The following is a 19773-nucleotide window of genomic DNA, read 5'->3' on the forward strand; positions in this document are numbered from 1 at the left end:
CCGTAGGCCGAGGGGTATAGCGATGTGTTTCTGGTAACACACGGCCACGAGGGGTAACAGACGAGCGCTATAGCCCGAATAAAGACCAGGCTATAGGTGTTTTATAACACACCACATGCTCATGTTGTATTGTTATATAGTTTTTAATGTGTTTTGATATTTTGCACCACAACAATCCACTGTGACAAGTTCACTGGGCGATGTTTCCACAGCGGTTTCAGTTGTACGTGGTACCACTTTCTTTCAAAAAATATTCTAAACATACCTAGCGACATCCTTAGTTGCACTTTAATCTTTTCCGTCGATGAGCTGTTCAAGTTCCTACGCTGTTGGAATGTTGGAAAATGTTGGAAAATCTGTTTTAGAGAATATGTCATCACCTATCCCGGACGCACATCACGTTCTAGTCACCCGCTATTGTTACAAAGCTGCAGACGACACTACGGTCATGTGACCTGGCACTTTTCCAAATTTGGTCAGAACTATTTCCCTAGGGAAATAGCTTTTCAAAAAATGCCCTCTGACGTCACTTTTGTCGATCCGGTGGGGACTAAACGTATCTATTTTCTCGTCACGTGACGTATTCTGGCGAATCGCGACACGGGATGAGCATGTGGCGTGTTATAATAGTATCTGCTGGGCACCAGATAGTATCTTGTACGCACCAGAAAGTATCAGGTGCGCACCAGATAGTATCGGGTGCGCATCAAATATTATCTCGTGCGCACCCGATACTTTCTGGTACGCACCAGATACGCACCAGATAGTATCTGGTGCGTACCAGATACTTATTGGTGCTCACTTGACACTAGTAGTGTCTTGTGCGCACCGAATAGTATCGGGTGCGCACCAGAAAGTATCTGGTGCGGCGCGTTAGATAGTTTCTGATAGGCACCCGATAGTATGTGGTTCGCACCAGATAGTATCTATCACACTATTTAATATTATTTTCCAACATTTATAATCTGCAAATGCGTATATTTGTGTTCTTTCATAGACTTTTAAAGCGCCTTCAACACCACTGACCTATATGTTGGCATTAGACGTCTTTTCAATATGAATATCAATGCAAGCATAATTCGTTTGATCGGTGACTTTCTTAGAATAAGACCACGAGTGTGTCTTTGCGGCAGAAAGACCACATCGAGAATGTGTAAATGGTCACCTGTAAGACGAAATTGTACTGAATGTTGGTGCTCCACAAGGTTGCATGTTATTGCCTACCTTATTTTCTATTGACACGCATAACATGAGGCGCAATAATTTGCTGATGAAATGGCTCTTGTTTGGTTACGAATATCTCTTGCCGAATATTTCCATAATATTGACATTTTAAAGAAATGGTGTATAGATAGCTTTTAGATATGAATTTTGAAAAAACAGCTCGTAATTGGTCGTAAAGTATGCCCGGATTTTTACTCCTGTCACGATTAACATTGAAGCTGTTGAAGTTGTTTCATGATTCAAATACTTAGATTCATTTCTTGATGAAAAACTCACATTTGATGAAAATACTGATTATTCAGAAAAAAGTCCAAAAATAGGTTTACACCTTCTCAGGAAACTCAAATCGTTCAATGTGAGTCAAAATGTTTCACAAATGGTGTACAGATCCCTCATTGAGAGTGTTTAACCTATAATATCATTTTGTGGTATGGCAATTTGACTGTCAAAAACAGAGGTAAGCTTTCTCGTATTTTGAGAATGGCAGAAAAAATTATTGACTGTCGTCAAAATGCTTTTGTAAACCTTTGTCATTTGGTAGTGAAAAGGAAAGCGCACAACATTGTCAATGATTCTGATCACCCTCTTCATGGTTACTTACAGAAGCTCCCGCCAGGAAGATGTTAAATTGTTGGTTCCCTCATGCAAAGAAAAACATGTTCAACAAGTCATTTCTTCCATCAGCAGTTTCAATTTTAACTTAAAATCGACGTAGTTCTTTAAAACCTCCAGTCGGTCAGTTCTTAGTTGCTGCTGCTTGCAAGTGTTTCAAATTTGTATCTGTGTTGCTATTGTCTGTGTTTTAACTTTTTTCACTGTATAATAACGTCCCTTTTATAAAATGCTCTTGTGATTTGTACTATTTTAATCTGTATTTGATGAGCCTGAAGGCAAATTTCTACAATATGTATTTGTTGACAATGAAGTAATAATATATGAATTTGAATTTCAAGATGTTAGTCGTGTACACATCGTGAATGGACCGTAGAGGTATGAAGTTGTTGTATCAGTATAGACAGAGAATTTTTTCTTACAGGTACTACATTTCCAAATGGATCCGATATCTGGACACAAAGCCCAGTAGGGACTGGTTGACAAAAAGTATTCATACACATGTGACAAAAAACAACTGACTTTATTTTACAGTCTCTACTGACTGACACAACAAGATACTATTTGGTGCGCACTAGCTAGTGTCTGGTTCACACTATAAAGTATCAGTTGCTCATAAGATAGTATCCCGTGCGCACCAGAAAGTATCAGGTGCGCACAAGATACTATCTCGTGCGCACCCGATACTTTTTGGTGCGCACCTGATAATAGTAGCATGTGGATCGCACCAGATAGAATCTCGTCACGGTGCGCACTAGATAGCATCTAGTGCGCACCAAATAGTATCTCGTGCGCACAAGATAGTATGAGTAGCGCACCAGCTACTCCTGACACTTTCTGGTGAGCACCAGATAGTATCTCATGCACACGAGATACTATCTGGTGCGCACCAGAAAATGTCAGGTGCGCACCAGGTAGTAAGCTTATCGGTGCGCACTAGACTAGTATCTCGTGTGCACCAGAAAGTATTAGGAGTGCACCAGATAGTATCTCGTGTGCACGAGATATTTAACTCGCGATGATCGGAACAATATAATTATTTCATATGTGTTTCATTCTGTCATGGGCAATTTAAAAATAAACAGAAGTCATAGATACGGTTGTTGTCGGGACACTTCTTTCACTCCATTATTCTTCAACGAGTACTTCTGTCGTCCTTCAGTAAATATGTTTAACATTTTATTTAGCGGCCGGGATAGTTTGGTTTGGAATACAAGTAGCTCATCAGTCAGAAAATATTTTAATCAACAAAACGAACGAAGTGACACCGGCAAATTTGTCGATAGTCTTTACTTGCGGAGTGTTATGAATGACAATTTACATCTTTTAAACCGACCGATAGGATGACTTAATTGCGACGTCCCAAAAATTAAAAAGGTCTCACATCGGTGACTCTTTGTCTCCTCGAATATAACAATGAGACAAAGTTGCATCAATAAAAGACACTACACCGCAAAGAAGAAGGCATATTTTTATAGCAAAAATAAAATGGACTATGATATGGACAAATTTAGCCTGACATCGAACATACATGGGATTTACGAATAAACCATTTTCAACCATCGCCGAAAATGAAGCGGCCTCGGATAATTTTTTCCGACACCATATATGAAAAAGACAGCTGTATTACACTGGCTATCGAACATCAGCCGTGTCAGGAGATACATTTTTGCTACGGAAATGAATATTATGCGATATCGGCAAACTTGACTTGTCATCGCCCACAAACGTTACAGTATAGCCGTGTTATGAATATTATTCTAATGCTGACCTGATTAGACGATATTGAAATTAAAAATAATTTAATACGACAAAATGTGTACAAACATTTTACACAAAGCTGCAAAGCTGATATATCTGTAATACGAGTACTAATGTAATAACAACCCATTCCAAAGACACATTTTCTTCGATGAGAGGACACGATATCGATAAGTCTGGATATGCATAAAATAAGTCGAAAGGCATTAGCAAGAAAATGAACAGGACGCGATATCTGCAAATCTGTAATGACATCAGAAATTAAAGTGATAGCTGTCTTCGGAATCATAATACCTTACATCCACCAAGTCGGAACGGCTACTTTTCTCAAAACCACAAAAAGGACGTCATTTTGGCAAATTTATTCAGAGATAGTACATTAATGCAAAACTGACTGCTCTTTGGTCATCAACTGGTCAAAATTTACGTTTTCGTGATAAAATGCAAAGGTGGCAAATTTGTCTCAACATCAGAAAGACGTTATGAATAATGTATGCCGCCATATAGGACGGAATCACTTTCATTAAAAAATTACAACATCGGCAAATTTTTCGCACATCGGCATTAAAAGGGGATTGCTGAAATTCTAATACTATGTGAACCATGTCAGAAGGTAGAATTTTGCTTTGCAATTACAGATTCGATTTGTTCAAACTAAAAAGGGCAATACAAATCTAAATTTCTACAAAAGTTAGCTTTACTGGCTCTTTCAGCAACAAAACCCATAATTTTCTAATTACTTGTGCAAATACAAATGCTTTAATCTTAATTCTGTAAAAACTTCCCTTAGCCTGCACCTATGGAGGCGGGAGAACTCACCGGGGAGGACTTGAATATCAAAGGGTATGTTCGGGGCACTTGAAAGGATTTGGGGAATTAAAGGAGGACTCGAAACAAAAGTACCTCTGATTGATATGAGATATGTGTTGGGTTGTCTATTTTAAGGTATAACGTTTGGCTAATTTGGGAAGGGGGTTTGTTTCTTGTTCTTCTCCCTGAGGCGTGATGAAAAGTGTAGCATAGCCATACGTTTACAGTCAGCATTGTTATTGTTTAAAATTGAATGCGAGTCAGGACTAGAAGTCATTTGTCATCAATAACAATGATTATGGTCTTTACAAATGCATATTTGCCAATCAGAAGGTTGTTATTCTAGCATGCTGTGAGGAGTAGAACAAGAAACGTGTTTATGAAACTGCTGGCGTGTTATGTTTTGATTGGCGTGAAGCAGTGTTTCTGCCCTGAGAGCTCACAAAGTAAGTATTGTTGCTACGCAACTGACAGCACGATGCCATCTCGCCGTAGATGTTAGTATGATCAAAAATATTGCACCAAATTTGATGAAACTCGGTACAGATGTTGATCTCAAAGTGTTGTAGTGGCATGCAAAGACATTAATCATATCATGTCAATTGATTGCATATTTGCACATTTAATGAATTTTCATAATTAGGCTGATACGTCAAGAAATTCTTCCTCAGCTATGATTTGTATACCCCTGTAGGTGTTGAGCTCATCTTGCTTTAATTGTGTATAAGGACATTTATGAGTATCATGTTTATTAATTTCTCATTTGCATATTTAATGACTTTTCCTCATTAGTGTGATACGTCCAGAAATCCTGCATCAAATTTTATGAAATATGGATCAGATATTGATCTTCTAGTAGTGTAAAACTGAACAGTGACATCCTGTTGATAAATTATTTATTGACCTATTTAATGACCTTTTGTGATTAGGGTGGCATCCCAGATTGACTGAATAGGGAAACAATGTTTGAAATGAGAGATCTATATTCTGAATGACTACACTAAATCTCATGACATTTGCTGAAAATGTTGATCATACAAACATTTACCAGTCAAGAAAGGCGTTTTAATTTTAGCAGTATCAATGTCAAGAGCCATTACTCAGACTCGCCTGGACCAGTTTCTTGCATATAATTTGAATTTTGGTATTTAAAGAGCCAGGGCATGACATACCTAATTCTGTCAAACTTGGTAGAAGGACATAACCCTATGCCACTATTTGTTTACAATCCAATCCAATAAGGGCATCAGTCACAGACAGGGCTTTGGTACCTGCATTCCTTGTTTCATGTGCATCATATCGACTTCAATTTTTGTCACTTCCAGTGACAAAGTCCCGATTACAAGGGGGTTCTATGTCATTGTCGATGACTTGTTTCTATGTAAAACTAGCAATATCTGTACATTTATAGACGTTGGATAATTGACATAAATGTTCTTGATTTGAATAGGATGGTTACAAGTGCATATGTGTATAATAAAAATGGTGCATGGGCTAACTCTGTCACAGCTCTCACTAAGTTTGGAGAGTGTGCAGCTACACATGAGTATTGGGAGACATTTACACTCAGAGTATTTTTCTAAGAAACAGCTTTTTAATACCTTCTTATGATTCTTAACATTAACATATATACATTCTATTTTTCAGCTTGAAGGAAAATTCAAATATATCTCACCTACGCATGCATTTCTTTGTGATCAGTAACTATTTCTTGAGACAACGCTTCATACTCTGTACATCTATACATTTAGCATCTTTGCCCTATAGGGAGCGTTCAATTATTGTGGCCGGGGTGGGCCGGCAAATTCCACCTGCGCATCAGTCAAAATAAGTGAACCTCCCTACCCATTCCACCAAAAAATTGTTGACCCCCCTTTTAAGATGACAAAAATTTCATGACCCCCCCCCCCCACACATTGCTCGAGTAAAGCTGCACACACAAACATCTTGGGGGGCGATAGAATTCAAAAAAAAAAGATTCTCAGATTTTTTCAAATGACCCTTTTGTTAATGTTCGAATTTCCCATTCTTACTTGCTGTATTTTTGAATTACCTCTCAAAGGGATTGGACAGAAATTACAGGTGGATTGCAATATTTTTGTGCAACCATGTGTGTACAAAATTTTGATATTTGGATTTAATTGATAATCAGCTGTTGATAATGTTGATTCACTATACATGGTAGTCTATGAGAAAACTATTATGTTATACTTTTTCAATACAAAACTGTATCTATGCATTTATAGATATTTGATAAATGAAATAAATGTATTTAATTGGAATAGGGTTGTTACAACTGGTATGTGGACAAAAAATTTGACTTTAGAATTTCACCAAAAATGTTCATCCACTATACATGGGAGTCTATGATGAAATTGTGAATAATTTTTCCAATGAAGAACGTGCTATACTTGTGCATATACAGACGTTGAATAATTAACATAATTGTACTTGATAAGAATGTGATGATTAAAGGTGCATATTATGTGTACAGGAAATCTGATTTTGGAATTTGACTAAGGGGCGACGTCAAAAGATCGATGTTTGAAAAAAAACTTAATTGCTTAAGTTTGGGGGTGGGGGGTTTTTGGCCAAATTAATTTCTGTGCAGTCAAAAACGATTTAACGTCTTTATGGCAAATTTTACGATTTCAAGGCTGATTTTTGTACGCTAAAACCGATCCAGTCACCTGTATTTTTGTTACTTTATAATGGTTTTCAATTTTTATTTAATTCAATGGTACATTGGTATGTCGTTTGAAAGAATTAGTACAGGGTATGAGTCCGCAATGTTTTTCAATTTAGGTCAGTTAAGTTAGAAGGGGGGGGTGGGGGGGGTCCTGAGGCCAAACTTGAGCAATTAAGTTAGATTTATTATATTGAACTTTTGATGTTGTCCCTAAAAATGTTCATCCACTATACATCAGAGTCCATGAGGAAAATATGAATAATTTTTTTCCAAGACAAAAATAGGTAAACCTGTGTAGTTATGTACTCTCGATTATAAATATTAATGTACTTGATTAGATTATGGTGGTAACAAATGGATGTGTTCGCCACAAATTTGATTTTGGAATTTCACCGAAATGTAGATTCATTGTTCATGATATTCTTTGAGGAAACTATGAATATTTTTTCCAATACAAAAATAGGTAAATCTGTTGATTCACTATTCATTGGATTCTATGAGAAAACTATGAATAATTTTTTTACATAATTCACACTGTGCCAAAAGTGCAGAATCCATTGAGGATTCTTTTGTATATTGTTCTGGAGACTTCAAGAATCCACCAGAATACTACAATCTACATTATGTATTCCACAGAAATCCACTGGCGATCAAGCAATGGATTCTGTCGGATACGGAACATTTTTAAGAATCCATTGTTCAATCCACTGCAGGATTCTGCTGGATTCACGTGTAATCCATTATATATATATTTCAGGATACTGCTGCATTGTCATGTGTAATCTACCGTATATATTTTAGGATACTGCTGGATTCTCTAATTTATAGAGAATCAAGGGATGACTACTTTTGCCTTTTTTGATTACATAATATGAGAGGGACAGTTGTCGCATATATTCATACTTATTATTAACTGATTTTTTACATTTTTTCATACCCTCCGTTTTATCTTTGTTCAGATTCGGGCCTGCATGCATAGTGTATTCTTCAAATAGTATTAGTGGTAAAAAATAAATAATGATAAACATCTATTTATCGTTATGATTTCTGCAATCATCCGTTGAAACAGAATACCATGAATCGCATTCATTGACGATGAATGCCGCATTGTCTTGATCTGTTTTAGATGCCAACCTACGTCGATTGTCACGCAGCTGCTTCGGAGAAAGTTTTCTCCTCCTTAAATTTTGTAGACCTGGCTTGCCATAGAAACGACGTAGAGAGCACGGTCGAGCAATCGCGGGCTTCTTTCTCGTTTTTTTCGGTTTGCTTTCTTGCTTGGGGTTGTAATCGACAACGAGCTGGAGTTCCTCCGTCTTGGCCTTGGTCTTGAAGCAGGGCAGACGATCTGACAGCCTGTAGAGCAGCGATATGATATAGCTGACGAATACCAAAGAATTTAGAACGACTAGCACGTACAAGATGAATACAATAGTCTCATTATTTTGTACGTCTACATTGGCTAGATACAGGTAGCCAGCACATGACACAGTGAAGAGCAACGTCCACAATGACGCCCCCTCGAGAAAGTTTTCTAAAGTCCCTTGGAAGGGACGAAATGAGTTATGAAGTTGTATGCATATGGCGAATACTACAGCGATGGAAACGGGTTGCAAGACCGAGCCTTGTGGTACGCATGAGAAAAGCGTCGCAAGACAAAGTTTGCGGAATATGTAACCAATCTCAACATATTCAAAACCAGCTTTGTAAGGTTTAAAAAACTTCCCAAGAAAATTGTCGATATTTTCGAGGGATTGTTTCATGTGATCAGATGGATCTGTGCTCTGCGCAAGTCGACGTCTTCTTGGCACGAAAATCTTCAATAATATACCAAAAACTGCTGGCGTCAGTATTCCATAGATGGCCAAGGAAATGGAAGACAATCTCAAGTATGTCCTCCAAAGATATCCCTGACAACGTACGTTTGGATAATTATGCATGTAGAGAAATCCAGTGGCTTCATCTGCATCGCATATCGTTAGCGCCATCAACGACAACTTTATTATCGGGAAATACAGCAGGGTTAAAACAAAGACTGCTACCCCTCCACAATGGTAGGCAAACTTCCAGAATGGTCTCCAGTCGATAATATTAAAATGTTCATTTGCTTGCAGAAGAGGTGTTCGTTCGCTGAGCGCATCGTGTTGATCTTTTCGGGAATGATAGCAATAATAGACCAATGCTCCTGTTACGATTATGATAACAAGAAATGCGATTGAGATAATGGGAAGAACAAGCATGATTATTAATTGTCCGGGCGGCTCATATAATTTAACCATTACACATTTCATGCTAGAGAGCTGGAAACTGAATGCATCGCGCAGAACATATACCATATCATAGATTTCCTTAGGCGCGACTGGGTAGGTACGCAAAGTAGCGTCAAGAAGTTGAACGTAAAACACCAAACCGTTGAGGATGCCCTGTGAATTTCCTGAGAGTCCTGACAAATTGGCGACAACAACGATGAACGTCAGTTGGAATCCCCAAAATGGAGCATGACCTAGAGCGCAAAGAATTAAGTGAATAAGCAACAATGCAACCTGGAGGCCACTTGTCAATGCAGTACGAATGAACGTTTGTCTTTTCACTCGCCAGCGCACGAACCACGCCATGATAATACAGAATACGGTAATGCTAGAAATTCCGGTAAGAACTTTATATGCGTCCTGGTGACACGGTCTGCAAGTGTGTTTGCTGTCTTGGTAATATTTCTCACTCGCACACTGTGAACACAGCCGACCAGAATGGTATGATTTGCAGATACATACACTCTAAACGTTTGGACGCTTATGACGCGTCGGATGCGTTCAGTTTGATACACATGGGAAGTGTCATGTGTGTTCAAGTATTGAACTTTTGTGTTCAGAAATAGAACGGATGTGGTCAGCCATTGACCGCTGCCTTTCTAACACTTACTGACAACAGTTTTTGTCGCGCATTTTTATCCAGACAACATTTTTCGTTAGAAACACACATCACGATGTCTTTAGTTTGTTTTCTGCTCCAGTAAACTCCTCTGAAACAATAAAACGAACAAAATATTTTGTTTGACTCGTATATATGTGAATTCGAGTCAGTGAACACCTATTGAGATCAAAGGCACATGTTGGTAGTTCTGAAAAGTGTTCAAGTTTATTAATTGCTTATAATAAAAGGACGTAAATGTCTTTAAACTATTTACTTCGATAAAATCGTGAAGACAAATATCTTCCGGAACACTAGTGTTCAATTTGTGAATATTCGTATTCAAACAGGGCGCCTGACAAAGAACACTAGTGTTACCAACTAAATGAACACTTGTGTTCGAAAGGTGTCCCGAGTATGACGTCACGGATAATCGGGCTTCCTCGGGCGTCAAACGAGGGCCCCCTCTGAACATGCGCACATTAGATGCAAGCCGCGCCGCTGCTGCAGACGACACATTTCGTTGCTGGTGGTATTTTCACATTCTATGATTTCAGCGATTGAGTTCTGCCAGTATTTCGTGACGGTGTGATAGCTGTTTACACAGAGAGTTTGACTGCTACGGTAAGTATTGTATATCGTGGCAAAATGGCATTGAATAGGCACCAAGTTTGAACCGTAGCCCGGCGAGCACATGACACTCAGGTCAGAAGTGTATTTTTTGCCGTAGAGTACCTCTCTCGCAATATTGTGAGTCACTTACGTTCTAATTTTAATAATTATCACGTTTTGTGTTTAGACTAGACAGTTGCAAATTTTCGGGCCATATTCGTGAGTCCAAACAAATTTTGTAAATCACAAATAGAATGCTAGTGTTCTGAATGCTGAATACTAGTGTTCCTTATTCCTAATGCTCTAGTCTGTTGATGAAGGTCACGTGATCCATAGCTGAATCCTAGTGTTCATGTTGTAATACTACCATTCTATCCTATTAAGCTTAGAAATAGTGATTTTACAGAAGTTTGATCTATGTATCTACGTTTTTTTCGGCAAACTTAATATTTATGACATAGCCATGATTATGTCCTAACTGTGTCAACTGACAAGTCAGCTACCATAGTGGTTGAACAGGGGTTTGGAAATTGAAATAAATCATCCATCAATACAATGAAATATTATACTTGTAGGATCCACTCCGCATGTTAGCAGTAATACTGTACATGGAGAAGAGGATAAAGATGAAGCATGGTGGAAAGGCATCTTCATCAGCACTTTCAAAGGCTGCATCAATCATCACACTTGTTGAGGTAATTATAAAGACATTGTAACAATTGACTATATGTACTGTCTAGTATTTTGTTCAAGTGCTGTTTTAGAGTAGTATTCCCATTGATGCATGTGCATAAATTAGCACAAAACAAGGACGTGATGACCCAAAACAGGGACATGATATCATGCAAGTTTTACAAAATTTGTATAAACATGACAAAATTCTCAGTCAGTAAGGCAGCCGTCATTATTTATGGCCTGAGGATTGGAGGAATTTGGGGGTCACTCAAAAAAAGATGGGGTATGTTGAACTCACACATGATGAACAAGAGGGGGGTTTACTCAAAAATATTTCCAGTGATCAAGTAATTCACTTTGTACTGCATGCAATTAAAGTACATAAAATTTGTCTTTATTCCACTAGGATGTAGCAGATGAAGACATCAACAGTGCACTGAAAACCAAAGAATGTGAGGCTCCTCATATATGGTCTTTACAGCAGCTGGAGAACTCTCAGGACTGTACATCGTAGGTGACACTGTTCATATAACTGTAGACAGAAAGGAGGGAATTATGTCTGCAGTGTTGAAACTAATGACTTCATATTACGTATTTGACTTGTCATATCCAAAATCACATGCTATGATTCTTGGACTTCTGCAATCATTAGTGGTGGAGGAGGCTTTCAAGCAAAAAAACTTCACAGGGATAGGCCTACAGGGTGCTCTTTAAAGAGGTAAGGGAGAAATGGAATGTCTTAATTGCTGACGCTCCTCAATAAGATGAAGACCTGGTATCCTCACGGTCACCTTTCCATAGGACTTTAAAGGGACATCAGCTGTAACTTGAAAGTTTGATGAGTTTCTCAATATTTTTGTTCCATAGGTTTATGAGAATATCTTGTTTTCCTCCCTAAAGCATGTTGACACGCCCATTATCAACATTGTCAACACCGCCTAGAACCAATCTGATCAGTCCGTATTTACCTTTGCTGGGTTGCTGTTGTTCTTGTTCTGTGTTGCGCGATCTCTTACATCTGACAAACAGCAATAGAAAATCTTGTTCAAATTTCGCGCGTCGGCACAGCAAATCAGAACTTATTATGTATCGTAATGGAACAAATCTGCTTGCAGGCGGATACGCGGACGATATGTACACTCAGTGGTCAGTGCGTTTTATGAAGACAATTTCTGATTGGTCGGCTGTTCTGGCCGATGCGTGAGATTTGAACGAGATATTCTATTGCTGTTTGTCAGATGTAAGAGATTGCGCAATGCAAAACAAAAACAACAGTGATCCAGCAAAGGTAAATGAATATTATTCACATGGTGTATTAACTTTAAGTCAACTCCAATGTAATGTAATGTAATGTAAACATTTCTGTACAATCTGTGTTCATCCCTTTTGAAGAATTTCTATCTAATTTGATATTTATTATTTGTTGTTGTATATATCAGTTGGTTTATAAGTGGCAATTAACTATTGCTATTGTACTGTTTTACAAAGCATTTTAGCTTATAAAGGAGTTTTCGTTCAATTGCAAGTTAGAAATTCTCTTTAGAGTACCATATTTGATAGTTGTTCTAATATCCAGGTTTTGATTGCAAGTTGATAAGTTTGAAATGGCAAGCAATCATAGCAGTTTCCATGTTCAGTTTCATTGCAAGTTTGCAAATCTGTAGAAGCCATATGTGATGCAAACAGAAATATTTGGGTTTTTTGTCACAAGTTGAAAGTCCTAAAATGACCGGCTGTAATGACAATTTGAATGTTTAACTGTTCCATTCATTGTGAGTATAAAATTCTAGATGACTCTGTTTTAAATGCATTTTAATGTAATTTTTGATTGATTGCAAGTTGAAAACTCCTTGTTATATCCATTTAATTCAAATTGAAAAATCAGATGAAAAGCTGTTATAGCTGCTTTTATGTTTAATTGTTCCTTTTCAAGTTGAACTGTTTATAAATATTGCATTATTAACTTGTGTCTGTAATTTTCTATGTGTACATTATTAGGTGAACACATGGTGGTCTGCTTTCCAGAACACATGCATTCTATTTACTTACTCTGCACACTTACATTGTGTTCAAAAAGTGTTACAGTGTTCTGATGCGTAAACAGTGTTCTATTTCATGTAATTTTGAACATATGAAATGCGTTCAAAAATAAAAACACTATATGTTCTAAATCTGAACACATGCATTCTAGTTTTCTTACTGAACACTTAACCTGCGTTCAAAAAGTGTTACAGTTAAGCGTTCTAATATGTGTTCAATAACTGAACACATGACTTTAGAGTGTACCTCGTCGCAGACTATATTTTCTTCGTTTTTGTATTCGTTGATATGAAGATGACACTGACATGTGCCGTTGACATTGCAAACTGGTTCCTCTGCCTCAGAGACCGAGCACTTTTCAAAACGACCTACATTGGTAGGCGAAGGTGACGGCCAATAGTTGGATGGCCAAGTCATGTTGCTCACTACTGCTTTTCCAGGGCATGTTCCGCGATCAAGACAGCGTCGACAGCGCCCCCTCTCTCCGAAGAAATGCTCATTGCAGGTACATTGGTGATAATCATAGTAATTGGGATCCATATCAACAAAGCACTCGGCCGTGTTTCGTTTGACTAGACTAACACTGGGGCAGGAAAAGTTTCCACTTTTTGCATTTACCATATTGTCCCCATCAATAGCAAACAGTCCACTATCTAACCGACCGGAATGACTTCGCATGTGTGCGTTATTACGAATATTCAAGTATCGTAAAGCTGACATAATGACGTACGTTGAAGGGAGCTCACCGCGAAGATTGTTGTTTGACAAGTCGAAGTTTGTCAAGAATGGCATGTCCCTGGTTGTCAGTGGTATCCTACCACTAAGTCTGTTGTGACTCAGATCAATTGAATTCATGTATACGAAGTTGTAGAGTGCCCGGTCAAGATGGCCCTTCAGACCGGTATCGGACAAATTCAACCAGGCAAGTTGACTGCAAGCTTGAATAAACGTGCAGACGTCCAAAAACGTGGCATTGAGTGGATTTTGTGAAAGATCAAGATAGCGGAGTGTTTCATATTCAAATGCTTTAGAAGGTAAAGATGTGATTTGGTTACCCTTAAGAGAAAAACTACTCAAATTCTGTAAAACTGTGAAGTTTTCTGGAATTTTGCCATGTATGGCATTGAAAGACATGTCAAAAAGTGTGAGATTTTTCAAGTACCCTACAGACTCTGGAAGTATGCCTGTCACATTGTTATTGGCCATTATTATCTCTTTTAGGATTGGGTAATTTTCACCAAAATTTACCGGAAGTTCTCCATACAGACCCATCTGCGACATGTGTAACCATTGAATTGCCTTTAACTCGAGTAATGATTCTGGATATCGACTTTTCATCTTTGTGTATTCAAAATCAAGAAATCGTAAATGTGGTTTATTTTCGCCAAGGCATTCAGGGATGGCACCTGTTATGGCCGTCTCGCCAACACTGAGAACCGTCAGGTTAGTCTTATTACAGAGCTCAATCGGTAGATCGCCCGTGATGTTTGGGTTCAAACTGAGTTGCACAAAATGCATAGGCATGATTCTGATCAGCGCGCCCTCTAGAGATCCCGAGAAGTTTTGAAAGAGAGGGTCAGGTTTTGTAAGTTTGTCATGTTTGGCTTCAAGAAGTCACTCAGCTTTCCACTGAGGCGGTTTGAATTGACATTCAGGCAGTCTAAATATTCCAACCTGGATAAGTCTGGGAGGTGACCAGTCATATTGTTCTCAGCCAATAAAATCTTCGATACAAATCCATGTTCATTACAGCATATACCGTACCATTGACAATGATCCGTACAGTTAACAAGCCACAAACTGAAATTATTCCAAAGATCTCCATGAGCACCGTGGTATATCTGAAAGCAAATCACATAAATTTAAATCTTTGTCAAAAACAGTTCCGTTGATATTGCTGCGCTTCACGAAAGTAGTCCATGGGCCAGCATGGTTGAACCCCCAACCCCTTATTGGGAAATTTGCAAGCAATGCTTTTTTCAAAGACCATCATTTACCAAGTGAATTGCCGTTTGCTTAACATCCGGACATATGAGCGTTTCGAAGTTACAAACCATATTTTAACATCCTTTAGACGGAAGCTGTCTGGTAGCGCATTTTTCGATAGATCAAAAGCTCTTGTGAGGTTTTCTATATACTAGTACTTGTATATATATGTATATACGACACACACACACACTTACACACACTTACACACACACACACCTACACACACCTACACACACACACACACACACACAGATATATATATATATATATATATATATATATATATATATATATATATATATATATATATTTAACATGTCTCACTAGGAAGCCCCCACATATGACATGGGCTTTCAAAAAATTGCCTAAATTGCCAAAATCTGGGAGGTGTCGCTTATGCCAGATCATGTCTAAACAAAATTTGGTTTCAAATTCAAAAATTTAAAACACTTGTGTACACATTTCAAATAGTGGACTTCCTGTTGATGGGTTCAGTGTCGTAATCGGAATTGTAAAGGTAAGACAAACAACATTGATCAAATTTGGAAATGGTAAAGTTATCGAATGCTAGAGATCAAACCTCTTTTAGAACTTTCCTTTCCAAGTCGCGTCGAGCATTTTCTTTTCCATTCCATGGTCCACAGTAACAGGTGCCGTATATATTCCTGAAAATGTTAATAAAAATAGCTCCTATGTTAATAAGTAAGTGAATCATCCTTGTGAGGATGTTGTCATGGTGTGATTCCAAAACATTTAGCCATATTCCAGGAAAACGCAGCAACCAATGCTGTACACTCGAAATAATTGAGTTTTCTACATGTATACATATGCGCTTAAAACATACTACATACATACATACATACATACATACATACATACATACATACATACATACATACATACATACATACATACATACATACATACATACATACATACATACATACATACATACATACATACATACATACATACATACATACATATCTATTTATCTACCTACCTACATAGATACATACATACTATAGATACGTGCTATAAATACATACAATAGATACATAGACGATACACATTCTTTGATAGAAAAACAACTTTATATCGATGTGGAGGTTGAAGCAAACTTACTTTAGACTGTCATTGCAAGGCAAAGGTGACAAAGTCTCCAGAGTTGAATTTGTGGTTCCAGTAAGTGTTAACGTTTCGCCATTGTATGCCGCCATAAGAAGTGTAAATTTATTAAAAGGCGATGATAAATCTGTCAATTGAAATTATTTTAGAAAAAGTGTTAAGTGAAAAAGTTATCTGTAAATCTGGGAAGTACATGATATTTTAAAATGCATTACTGAGGGATTATAGTTTAAAGTGTTATAGTTGACTAGCGGATAAAGCTGATATGAATTCTGTTGAAAGCGGGTGGAATGAAATCCATGAAAAAACTACATTATTCGACCCCATATTTTAGTCTCAAGTTGAGCGATACAGCACTGAGATGTTCCTACTAGCAGAGGCTTATACTCTTCAACCAAATGAGTTCTGCCAGGCGTGTTAAAAGGGGTGCTGCACCTAAATTGAACAAAGCTATTTATTTTGCTTTAGCTTGACAAGCGGTCGTAAGTTGCGTGATAAAGCAGTGTTAACGACTGTTTTGTTTGGCAATAAATTTCTTACATTTTGCATTTTTCTTTGCAAATTTTGTTTTTTAATCATTTTTTGTGTCAATCTTTCAAACCATGCCGTTTTAGAAAGAGGATGGATAATGCAAAATAACATTTTCGTTTTTTTCTACATGTACCCTTTTTTTCAAGTGAAATATTACATTTCAGAAAATAGCATCAAGTTTTTGACTTCAATTGATTTTTATCCCCAATGCAAAAATTGAGGTTTTGTACCCTAAATATACACCCCCTTCATCCTTCGAGTAAACAATTGCTACCATACTAAACTTTAGAGTTTCTGCTTTTTGAAAATATATAGGATGAGGAGGTTTCTCATCTCTGATGAGATATTTCTTTGATAAAAACTGTTTAGTTGGCAACGTGCAGCTCCATCTTAATGCTTTGAAACTGCTTTATAAATAAAATCGTATTTACAGAATTTAAAGTGTTGAGCTTTGCCAGTCTAGCAAGCAAATTTGAAAGGCAGATGTGAATATTGAAAAATTATAAAGAATTATTGCATGCTTTATAAACCAACAGCAGCATCTACAGTTCAATCTGTAACATTTGAATTTTCTACACTGTATACCACTATCCCACATAACTAGGCTGTCATCATTGGTTAAGCAAGCCTTGCTTTACAACTCAGGCTACTTTAGTAACAACAGTGAGGACAAATGCAAGTACACCGTCACGGAAGTAATTAAGATGCTACACCTCCAAATTGACAACATATATGCCACAATTGCTGGAATGACATTCAGACAAACTACAGGCATTCTTATGGGGACACATTTTGCACCACTTCTGGTTGTAATCTCTTCATTTTTCCGGGTGTAAGGGAGGTGCAAAGTGTTTTAATAGCACCTATAGATATATTGATGATCTAATTAGAACAATCCTGGTATTTCTAATTACCCCATCACATCTATCCAGATGAATTAGCAATAAAAAGAAACAACATAAATTGTAAGCTCGGCGTCATTGGTTGATCTGCTTTTTGAAATTAGACAAAAAATGTACACAAAGCTATATGAGGTGAAAGGGACGATTTTAATTTTGAAATCGTTAACTTTCCCAACTTAACGAGTAGTATTCCACCGGGTCCAGCTTATGGTGTATACATTTCACAACACCTAAGATACTGTAGAGCTTGTGATTCATATGAAGAGTTTTAATTGTGACACGTCGATCGTCATCGGACGTGCAGATAAAGGAGACGCTACAGTGATTTTGGAATGCCAGTGACTATAAATATAAAACGGAATGCAGGAGCAACTCTCAAATACAAAATACTACGAAAAGTCGCAAGTCAACAACCCAAGTCTCGTGTACGACAACCTCTCATATTGTTTTGACAAATTAGAATTTCTGAAAGATATTGACAAAACGACTAAACCTTTCATAAACGACTCAACGGTCATCGCTCCAACGTGAAAACAAATAGAGCTGACAAGACAGATCACAACATGCTGTTCTACATTTTAGATTACCTGGACATACCCTCACATACAATACCTGTTTACCCGTTTACCCTATTTTATGTACGATACAACATACCCGAAAGGTCGAAATGAATATGAACCCACTACAATACAGAATCAGTTACTTTTTCTGTCCTTTAACATTCCTCCCCCAAGTTCACATGGGATCACACTTTTCAATTGTGCGCATGCGTAGCAATTTTAGCCATCGACTTGACAAAGGTAAGCCAGACATATCGAAACGTTGCCATCAATCTTTGGATTTTAAGTAAGATTAACTTTGAACATTAACATAACATCAGTTAAGTGAGTTATCATATATATATATATATATATATATATATATATATATATATATATATATATATATATATATATATATATATATATATATATATATATATATATAAATATGTGTGTGTGTGTGTAGACAGATAGATTGATACAGAGATAGATATGTTTTCCCGATATATATATATATATATATATATATATATATATATATATATATATATATATATATATATATATATATATAATATGTGTGTGTGTGTGTGTGTGTGTGTGTGTAGACAGATAGATTGATACAAAGATAGATAAGTTTTCCCGAGCACCCAGACATATAATGTCATCGAACTTTCACTGTTCATGTCAGTGGCTGTAAAGAAATCGTTGTCTCTACAAGAAAATCCAAAGCTACTCTGATTCATCAGATTTCACTCTTTCCAGACGGCGGACTGCTAACATCTACATCGCATGTGAAACAGTCTGGTACTCGTATAGAGCACTTCGCAAGCTTAATCCACAACGATAGATGTGAAATAAGGCTGTAAATTTGTAAGCATGACCTCGTGTTAGCGATGTACCACATCCATATAATGATGCTCGCATGAGGTCCTGTGATCAAGCTATTGAGCGGTGATAATCAATACTTACCTGTGCCCACAGCTGCCAGCGCTGAAGTGTATGATAAAACGAGAAAATAACGCAACACTTTCGTATCCGACATCGTTCGATCTGTAACGTACTAAAAACAAGGTGCCTATAACATATTTTTGCAAACTGGAAACGAATATTAGCCTTCCTGAGAAACGCGGAAATACCAACTGTTATTTCGCACCGGTCAACCGCGACGTTATGTAAATTAATGCAGCCGTCGGGAAATTCCCAGGCCATGATTCTATAGGGTATGTCACGGTATCGGTACACAATGTGTCCGGGACAATAATTCAATTACGTCACGTCGCGGGTCAGAGCAGAAGGAAGCGCTCATTCGTCGATGACGGCCTAAGTCCGAAGAAGTGAAGACTATGGT

General features: G+C 37.5%; 1 protein-coding gene and 1 long non-coding RNA gene across 3 annotated transcripts; one reads left to right on the forward strand and one right to left on the reverse strand.

The window, feature by feature from the left end:
* Window positions 1–10494: 10494 nt before the first annotated feature.
* Window positions 10495–13077, forward strand: LOC139113969 (uncharacterized). Its single transcript, XR_011547783.1, has 3 exons — window positions 10495–10627; window positions 11191–11310; window positions 11697–13077. It is a non-coding gene; the product is annotated as an uncharacterized lncRNA (long non-coding RNA).
* Window positions 13078–13101: 24 nt separating this feature from the next.
* On the reverse strand, window positions 13102–19572 carry LOC139113968 (uncharacterized). 2 transcript variants are annotated; one of them, XM_070675442.1, is made up of 4 exons: window positions 19395–19572; window positions 16445–16574; window positions 15900–15984; window positions 13102–15171 (listed from the first exon to the last, which is right to left on the reverse strand). In XM_070675442.1, exon 4 carries the CDS (start codon window positions 14852–14854, stop codon window positions 13487–13489), a length of 1368 nt encoding a protein of 455 aa, XP_070531543.1. In that variant the 5' UTR covers window positions 14855–15171; window positions 15900–15984; window positions 16445–16574; window positions 19395–19572; the 3' UTR covers window positions 13102–13486. The 2 variants fall into 2 exon arrangements, with proteins under 2 accessions (XP_070531543.1, XP_070531544.1); XM_070675443.1 differs by having other exon boundaries at window positions 14662–15171.
* Between the last annotated feature and the right edge of the window lie 201 nt (window positions 19573–19773).

The sequence above is a fragment of the Ptychodera flava genome, chromosome 16, assembly GCF_041260155.1.
Source record: "Ptychodera flava strain L36383 chromosome 16, AS_Pfla_20210202, whole genome shotgun sequence".
NCBI classification, from domain to species: Eukaryota; Metazoa; Hemichordata; class Enteropneusta; family Ptychoderidae; genus Ptychodera; species Ptychodera flava.

Coding starts and splice junctions, on each gene's coding strand:
- LOC139113968 (XM_070675442.1), bottom strand. CDS start 14,854: ATGCCTATGCATTTTGTGCAACTCAGTTTGAACCCAAACATCACGGGC.